Below are 9,740 nucleotides of genomic sequence, written 5' to 3'. Positions count from 1 at the left end.
AAGTGGGATTTGTCTTAGCAATGTGGAGGAGGCGGGGGGCTCAACATCGAATATCAGTTATGGTAACATTAACAGACAAGAGAGAAAAAACACAGGTTCATCTCAACTGATGCAAAAAAAAAGCATTTGACAAAATTCAACACTATTTCTCGATGAAAACATGGAGCAACTTAGAATGGACTTCCTCAACTTGACATTTATGAAAACCCATAGCTAAGATCATATTCATTGGTGAGAGGTTAAAACTTTCCCTTCACATCAGAAACAAGGACGCCCACCTTCACCACTGTTATTCAATACTGGGAGTTCCAACCAAATCAATCAAGGAAAAAAAAGAAATGGCATTCAAACTGGAAAAGAAGAAGTAAAACTACCTCCATCATAGTCAGTGATCCTCTATATAGAAAATCCCAAAGAATATACAAAATGAGTACTAGAGCTAATAAATTAATTCAGCAAAGTTTCAGGAGAAAAGACCAACACACAAAGTCAGTTGTTTTTCCTATGTGGCTATAGCTTTGGCATAGGCTGGTGGCTGCAGTTCTGATTCGACCCCCAGCCTGGGAACTAAAAGAAAAAAATGAAAAATAAAGGAGTTCCTGTTGTGGCTCAGCAGGTTAAGAACTAGACTATTATCCATGAGGACATAGGTTCAATCTCTGGCCTTGCTCAGTGAGTTAAGGATCAGGTGTTGCCACAAGCTGCAGCATAGATCACAGATGTGGCTCGGATCTGGTGTGGCTGTGGCTGTGGCTGTGGCTGTGGTGTAGGACTGCAGGTGAAGCTCTGATTCAACCCCTAGCCCATGAACTTGTGTATACCACAGGTGCAGTCCTAAAAAGAAAAGAAAAAAAAAATGTGTTCCTGTACAGTAGCAATGAACAATCCAAAACAGAAATTAGGAAACTATATAATACAAGATATAATAGCATCCAAAGGAATAAAATACCTAGAAATAAATTTAAACAAGGAAACTGAAAAGTAGAAACATCAAAAACTAGTAAAAATTACAAACCAATGCTGAAAGAAATTAATCAAACCAAACTCTAGTGGCCTTTGCTTTTCAAATAGCCAATCCTTAAATTCCTCAATTTCATAATGTTCAGAGAGAGTAAGTACCACCCCCAAAGCTGGGCTTTCACTTGAACACACAGCAAGTACTCCAAAGTTCAAAAATATCCACCTTTGCAGAAGTTACTGGTCATTAGCCTGGGAACTTCCTTATGCCACAGGTGTGGCCATAAAAAGAAAGAAGATAAAAATATTAAAATGCTTTAATAAAAATAAAAATATGCTTAATATTTTCAGGTTTCCTTATAATCAGTAGAGATGTCTTTTACTTCCTGTTTTCCAAGCCAAGCATCTTTATTCAGCAGGGATCACAGAGCTTAAGTGTGAACCAAGGTTTGAGCAGGACACAACCCCTCAGTGTGGAGCACTGCCCACCCCAAGTGACTGGCGAGGATTTCAGGATGCTGCAAAAAATCAACTTTCTATTATTCACTTCACTGTCATGGGGTCCCGCTGAATTTTCAAGAAGAGAATGTTGAGAATGGCCTCAGACACACATTCATCTTGTCATGATGAACTTTTATTGATACAAAAAGTAGTCCCTGAGAAAGGGGATTCCCATGATACAGGGAGCAGGGAACAAATCTAGCATTGTCAAGACTCAAGGAAAAATTATGGTTAGTTGTTACAGAAAACAAAATATAACACTCAACACTAAAGTGGCTTGTTTTGCTGTAGCAAAAACACATTTACTAGCTCATATGTGTAGATACTGCTTTTCAAACCATGATCACTTTTTTTTTAAAAGAAAAAATTTCTTTCAATGAATAGACACTATTTGTTGATAAAGGCTTATTTTAATGCCATAATGCCATAAACCTGTATTTATCAGAATAAGTTTGTTAAATAACATAATGAAATAATTTATAAGATGAACATTTTTGCTTTTGACATAGCATAAAAGCTATACACTACTGTGGGTAAAAAAAAAAAAAAAAAAGCTTTAATGTTCTTAAGAGTTACTATTTCTCAAAATCATACAGAAGTTTCTAACTATAAGTGTTGGAAAAACACAAAAAGCTCAAAGCCAGAGTTCCCATTGTGGCTCAGTGGTAATGAACCTGACTAGACTCCACGAGGATGAGGGTTCGATCCCTGGCCCCACTCAGCAGGTTATCTGGTGTTGCAGCAAGCTTCGGCGTAGGTTGCAGGTATAGCTTGGATTCTGTATTGCTGTGGCTGTGGGGTGAAGGCCGGTGGATACAGCTCACATTCCACCCCCAGCCTGGGACCCTCCAGGCGACGTGGGTGTGGTTCCCGGTGGGAAGGGCTGGGGCAGAGCCAGAGGCTCTGTGACGTAGAGAAAGTCATTTCTTCATTTTTAACTTGATCTTACTGCTCTAGAATGCATGTTTTATCTCCAAAGAAGACTCATTTCAACAAGCATTTCTTTTATTTTCCTAGAACTGGAATGCTTAGTATCACCCCTCTTGTCATACTTGAAATTTCTGAACTTCTCCTGAGTCTGGGATGCAAAGCCCTTTCTCTCCCTTTCTATTGTGATCAAAGCAGCAAGAGTGCACTCGAAAACCGAGGGGTTTTTTTGTTTTGTTTTGTTTTTTGTCTTTTTGCCATTTCTTGGGCTGCTCCCGCGGCATATGGAGGTTCCCAGGCTAGGGGTCTAATCAGAGCTGTAGCCACCAGCCTACGCCAGAGCCACAGCAACACGGGATCCGAGCCGCATCTGCAACCTACACCACAGCTCACAGCAACGCCGGATCCTTAACCCACTGAGCAAGGGCAGGGACTGAACCCGCAACCTCATGGTTCCTAGTCGGATTCGTTAACCACTGCGCCACAACAGAAACTCCAAGACTGAGGTTTTTATCTCCTACATCTTCTCTCTGCTCGAGAGCAATTCTGTCATAAAAGATCAAAACTAGAAGAAAATAAAGTGAAAGAAAAAACCCTACAAAGTTATCCTAAAATGTCAAACACAATCATTTTTATATATGGTAAGCCATAATCAGAGCCTGACCTGTTCTTATCTCTGTGTTCCTAATACAATATAACAGCCTCCCAGTTACTGTCACAAAGTCTCAGGGAGCAAGTCTCCTGGGTAATTACCAATGGGAACACTGCATGGAATGCCCACACACACACACACACCGTCTCCCCCAGTCCTGGCATTGGTAACCTGTGATACCCTTGATCCAGTGCTGGCAGGAGGCTGGCTATATGCTTCTCTCTTAAACATCCATGTGAGCCCTAAGCCTAATCTGTGATTATGACCCAACCCTGCACACACACCAGCACTCACTTCTCTGTCATGACCTTGATTAAACTTGTCATACAGGAGTGTGTCACTAAACAGACTCCTCTTCAGGAAGTGCAGCTCATGGATCGCTCAGATCAAAGTTCAGGGCACACTTCAAATACTCGCTGTGCCCGATCTGCTGACTCATCTGGACCTCACATCCAGGGTTCCCACCCTTCCCAAGTTCTGCCAAGGATGTTGGGGTCTGTTGCCTGGTCAATGAGGCACTTGACCTGCACCTCTTCTGAAAGTCCACTCTCTGGCTCCTGGGCCCGAACGTTGTGATCACTGCTTCCTCGAGCTACGGCGACATAATCTCTGAAAGCAGGCGCCTTCTCATGGCCCAGAAATAACTCATCACTGGAAAAAAGGTTCAACAAATATGAAGACACAAACCATGCATTATTTTTCCTGTCATCACATAGGGCATTTCTGTTGCTCGTAACCCTGAAGGTAAGAGATCTGATCTGTAGGAAGACAGAGCGTGACGGATGCCATGAACGTCTGTCTACAGGTGTTCGTGTGGATTCGCACTCTCACCTCTCTGGGGTTCATACCCAAGGTGGAGGCGGGGTCACATGGTGACCCCACGGTTAACTGTTCGAAGAACTGCTGCACTGTCTTCCATCCCCACCAGCAACGTCAGAGGGCTCCTCACCACCCAGCTCGGTAACAAGCTTGGTGCGTGGCCCAGCAACCCCAGTGGGTGTCAGGTGGAATCCCACCTGCATTTATCTGATGACTAATGACCTCGGCATCTCGCCAAGTACTTACTAGCCATCTGCATATCTTCTTTAGAGAAACGTCTTTTCAAGTCCTTGGGTCATTTTTCAATTGGGTGGTCTTTTTATTCTGCTCTAAATTGTTAGTGTTCTATACACAAGTCCCTTATCAGCTAAGTGACTTTCAAATGTCTTCTCCCATTCCATGGGCTGTATTTTTACCTACCTGAGGATATCCTGGTATTTACCCCTGTCTCCTAAGTATTTTGCAGCCTTCGCTCATCGGTCAGGGCCTGACAGTCTGAATGAACTCTGTATGTAGTGTGCAGACATTGCACCTTCATCTCTTTGCCATGTGCTGGAAAGACCACTGAATGGTCTTGGCACCTTTGTCAGAAGACCACTGACCACAGATTGCCTTGCACTATTAATTAATCGTGAAGGCCGACTTTGTCTCCTTCTTGCGAATCATTTCTATAAATTCCTGTTGGTTTCAGACCTCAGCCAGAACCAAGTTAAAGGTAAATGGACCTGCACACTTGCTGACGAGCCCCCGTGCTATGTGCACCTCGGGGCTGTGATACCAGGGTCTTATTTGTCCTGAAAAAGGACCACAGCAAACATAAAACCTACATCTCCTTGTGCCAGTAAAGATCTTCCTACAACGTCTAGGAATGTGTCAGAGTTGGGCCCGGGGCCAGGCCATGGCGAGGTCGGCCCCCACACGCTCTGCTGCTTGCTGGTAAGCAGGGGTGACAGTGCTGACGCCACAGGCCAAAGACAGACATGCGGCACTTGGTGACCCTTCAGGAAACACCAGGATTTTATCCACAAACAACATCTTACCAAGTAATAACAGCTGGATTGGCACCTGCTAACTTTCTCTTCGCGTAATGTACCTTCTGCCGGGGGTACCAGTTTTTTTCAGTCACATTTACTTTTTGAAGCCACGAGCCTCCTTTTTTCAGCATTTTCTGTTCAAAATTCTAAAGGGAAAGAACATGACTTTCTCTGCTTATTGTAACAATATATGATCACATTCCAACAGATTAAACAAGTAATGATCTTCAAATAAACAAATCTCTGTAACGGTGGAGGGATCTGTGGCTTTTTATGGAAACCCTTGTGGCAGAACACATAACTGTGACAATGACCATGAAGGGCTGAAACCACGCTCCCTGTGAAGGACGCTGCTGCTGGGCCTCCTTTAGGGGCTGTGTTATAAAGAACCCTTGAAATTTAAGAAAAAGCAGCATCTGGCTTTATGTGTAGAACAGATTTTAAAGTAAAAGTTGTCTCAGAGAGAAACTGAACCAAAGGGTTGGAAATATTCTCAATTGAAACAACAGTTTTTTTTTCCCAAATAAAGGTTATGTCTCTTGTGCGATTTTCAAGCTAAATGACCCCAAATGTTCATTTCAAAGAAAAAAAAATGCTGTACATAACAACAAAAGAATTTTGGTAAATACGATAGGATACACTTCCATCAGATAACAGGAAATGCTGGCTCAATCTTGGTGTGCTGTAATAGAGGTGAAAAGTGTGTAGAAACAACCTTACCCTCCAGTCGAAGGACGGCTCCTTCACAAACACGTCCATGGTGGTGATGAGCAGGTCTGGGCGTGCGCGCAGGGCCCTCAGCGCACACACCATGACACTGCACACGAGCCCCGTTTCTTTTAGTGGTAACATGAGGTTGATGAACTGGCGAGTCAGGCGAAAAGGCATCAACTCGGGCACCGGCAGAAACTACAGAGAAAACGGGGTGTGTCAGAGGCAGCAGGTAGGAGCCAGGCCGAGCAGACCCCATGGCTGTGGCCCACCCAGGGGAGAGCACATCTGCTCTCTTCCTAAAAGCAGCCCCAGGGTGTGACATCACCGTGCCCGAGGCCACAGAGGTGGAGGCTCCGAGTGTGACGTCAGGAAGGTTTGTGTCTGTGCAAGCCGTTTGGTGATGGGGCGTCGTCAAACCTCCCACCTTCTTACAGGAACACATTTTTCTTAGCTCTGATTATATAATTAACTTATCATCACTCCTTCCACAACCTGTGGATAAGGCTGAAACAAAGCTGCAATTTTCCCTTTCTGCAAGAATGTCAACTTTAACGACAATGACAAACCATTTCCAGAGGGGTCACAAGGCCAGACCCATCGAGAACAGCAGGGCGAGCTCACCTGGGTGGCTGATCCAAATGCGTGTCCAAAGTCAATTCCAATCACACCGCCCGTCTCCAAGCTCACCATGAAGTTGTTCAGATGCCTGTCTCCGATGCCCAGAATCCAGTGGCCAACGCACAGGAGCGCGTGGGAGCTGGCGAAGTGAGAGCGGAGAGCCAGGAAGGCCTCGGGGCCGGTACTCATCCTCAGGAAGGCCCGCCTGCAGAGGGAGAGTCCATGGAGCCTCTGCCCTAGGCCCCGCCAGCTTGTAAAGCCAGAAACACACTTACTTTAAGAGGTCGGCTGGCACCTGACTCTCTCTTTTTCTAAAAGATGTGACTGTCTCAGTGCGACTTGCTCCCCTATGATTTAATAACAGGAAATGTCTGATTAGAACAAACTTCTCGTGACTAAGAATTTAAAGTTCTCTGTTAGGCTGAAGGCCAAATATCAAATAACTAGATTTTAATTTCTCTGAGGCCAAAAAAAATAGTGTAAATGCAACTTTGAGAAGAATGACTTAGTACAAAGCAAAGTCGGAAAAGCACTTACTTAAACATGAGCATGTAGGCACCAGGGTCCCGCCGCCCAGACATCCTCATCAGCCAGTTTCTATAATCATGGGCTGGTGCTGCGGGGCCACTAACACACAGGAAAAAGGGAGTCGGCAGCGGAAAGATATTTAGGGTTAGAGGATTTCAGAGGCAGAGGTCACCAGGAATTCATTGAGCAACAGGGAAAAGTAAATATGACTTTTAATCGTATTTAATATTAACAAAGAACTCGTGCTACACTGGACCTAGACTTCCAATCTATCATTATTTATTCTTATTTGCTCCTGAAGAACCATGGTTATTTCCTGTGCAAAAATTCAGGTACAAAGCAACTGAGTACAGTAAACTTCCCACTTCATACAGGGAGGAACAAGAGGAGCTGAAAAGCGTGTGGTTCCAAACAGCTGCCTTCTCAGAGAGGCCTCAGGCAGGACAGCTCCCCGGGCGACTAGAGCAGAGCAGGCAAGTCACTTCCACAGACAGAACAGCCCCAAGCTGTATAAAAACAGACACTGCTTTTGTCATTATTTAAACACTCTCTCTCTCTTTTTAACAATTTCCAGTATGCAGATATACAACATCCGTAAAGTGCAGTGAAGTATTTTCTTAAATGACAATGGATTTAAACGGAATTTGAAAAGCTGTTTTCAGTAATGTGTCACAGGCAAAAAGCAATGTCTGGCCAGTTTGAAAACATACAAATATGATATTTGTATATTTAGCTACTTTGGGGTTGGTGTCAAAAGCTTAAGTTTTCTTGGAAAAAAAAAATCTAAAGAACAACTTCAGGACACATTGCTTAGTAGTTAAATCATGTAAGGCGAATCTTTTCTGAGCTGCTTCTAATAAGTTAAATTCCATTTCCATCTAAATTCTCTCCCAGTTTCAACTAGATGAAAATACTTATATGGGGAAACTGCAACACGTGAAGTAAGAAAAAAATAGCAACAATTTTCGAAGTAGAGGCTGGAAGTGCCTTGTTTTATTTATTTATTTATTTATTTTTTAGGGCTGCACCTGCAAGTTCCCAGGCCAGGGGCCACAGCAACGTGGGATCTGAGACACATCTGTGACCTACACCACACCTCACGGCAACGCTGGATCCTTAACCCACTGAGCAAGGCCAGGGATCGAACCTGCATCCTCATGGTTACTAGTCAGATTTGTTTCCCCTGAGCCACAACAGGAACTCCTGGAAGTGCCTTGTCTTGAAAAGGTAGCGGGAAGTTCCTGGTGATCTAGCAGTTACGCACTCAGCATTGTCACTGCTGTGGCATGAGTTCAATCCCTAGCCTGGGAACCTCCATATGCCACAGTGAGCCAAAAAAAAAAGGTGGTGGGAAGTAATTTATACAACCCCCGGCCGGAAAAGCGCCATGCACCCCACTGACAGTTGCGCTGGCCTACACGCTTCCCATGCTTTCCCATCTTACAAGTGGCAACAGCTGTGGGAAAGGGAAAGTCACTGTCCCAGTGGGATCTGGCCCCCTGGGTGGCAGCACGAGCGACAGCTAGGATTGCTGACCCCAGGGGAGCTGTTCACCAGTGTCCTTTTCCTCTAGGGAAAGCAGGAACAGTTCTAGGGAAAGGCCTCGAATGACTGAAATTAAACATGGTAGACACTGCCCTGAGCAGCAACTGGTACCTGGGAATAAGAGTTTGATGAGAACAGGCTAAGAAAACACTCCCAGGAAATAACACGAGGACGGTGAAGAGAAATGGGCCTTAAAGCTATTTGTGACCTTCTTCTCTCCCTCCATCCTACTGCTGGTCACCAAAACTGCTTCAAAATGTCTTTAGGTCATGCTGTCCTTATTTTTCTTTACATAAACAAAAGACAAATCTAAAAAACATTCCTAGCAGAACTATTCACAATAGCCAAAACAAGGAAACAACCTAAATCCCCATCAACAGATGAATGGGGAGTTCCCAACATGGCTCAGTGGTTAACAAACCTGACTAGGATCCATGAGGATGAGGGTTCAATCCCTGGCCCTGAACAGTAGGTTAAGGATCTGGCTTTGCCGTGAGCTGTGGTGTAGGGCACAGACGAGGCTCAGATCCTGAGAAGCTGTGGCTGTGACAGCTGCAGCTCTGATTTGACCCCTAGCCTGGGAACTTTCATATGCCTCAGGTGCAGCCCTAAAAGATAAAAAACAAAACAAAACAAAATGGATGAATGGATTAAGAAGATGTGGTACATGGAGTTCCCGTCGTGGCGCAGTGGTTAACGAATCCGACTAGGAACCATGAGGTTGCGGGTTTGGTCCCTGCCCTTGCTCAGTGGGTTAATGATCTGGCGTTGCCGTGAGCTGTGGTGTAGGTTGCAGGCGCGGCTCGGATCCTGCGTTGCTGTGGCTCTGGCGAAGGCGAGTGGCTACAGCTCCGATTCAACCCCTAGCCTGGGAACCTCCATATGCCGCGGGAGCGGCCCAAGAAATAGCAACAACAACAACAACAAAAAAGACAAAAGACAAAAAAAAAAAAAAGAAGATGTGGTACATATACACAATGGAATACTACTCAGCCATAAAAAAGAACGAAATAATGCCATTTGCAGCAACATGGACGGAACTAGAGACTCTTATACTAAGTGAAGTAAGTCAGAAAGAGAAAGACAAATACCATGTGATATCACTTATATGTGAAATCTAAAATATGAACCTATCTATAAAACAGAAACAGACTCACAGACATAGAGAACCGACTTGTGGTTGCCAAGAGGGAGGAGGGAGAGTGGTATAGACAGGGAGTTTGGGGCTCGTAGATGCAAATTATGACATTTAAAATAGATAAGCAATGAGGTCCTCCTGTACAGCACAGGGAACTATGTCCAATCTTCTGAGATAGAAGGAAACAGAATTTCATAATGGAAAGTAATATAAAAAAGAATATATATATATGTATGACTGAGTCATCTTACTGTACAGCAGAAATTGGCAGCACGACTTTGTAAATCAACTATACTTTAATGAAAAA

General features: G+C 44.2%; 1 protein-coding gene across 3 annotated transcripts in view; it reads right to left on the bottom strand.

The window, feature by feature from the left end:
- Positions 1–3,331: 3,331 nt before the first annotated feature.
- The window catches only part of PRKDC (protein kinase, DNA-activated, catalytic subunit), a 156,423-nt gene continuing 150,014 nt past the window's right edge, over positions 3,332–9,740 (bottom strand). For 2 of the 3 annotated variants that reach the window (XM_047783945.1, XM_047783946.1), the window contains exons 81-86: positions 6,760–6,849; positions 6,498–6,569; positions 6,226–6,427; positions 5,611–5,799; positions 4,897–5,036; positions 3,332–3,688 (exon numbers count right to left, since the gene is read on the bottom strand). In XM_047783945.1, the coding sequence (XP_047639901.1) occupies positions 3,484–3,688; positions 4,897–5,036; positions 5,611–5,799; positions 6,226–6,427; positions 6,498–6,569; positions 6,760–6,849 (898 nt within the window). In that variant the 3' untranslated portion in view covers positions 3,332–3,483. The other variant, XM_047783947.1, reaches the window with a different exon arrangement.

The sequence above is a fragment of the Phacochoerus africanus genome, chromosome 6 (genome assembly GCF_016906955.1).
Source record: "Phacochoerus africanus isolate WHEZ1 chromosome 6, ROS_Pafr_v1, whole genome shotgun sequence".
Classification (NCBI taxonomy): Eukaryota; Metazoa; Chordata; class Mammalia; order Artiodactyla; family Suidae; genus Phacochoerus; species Phacochoerus africanus.
This window is presented reverse-complemented; position numbering and strand designations above follow the sequence as displayed.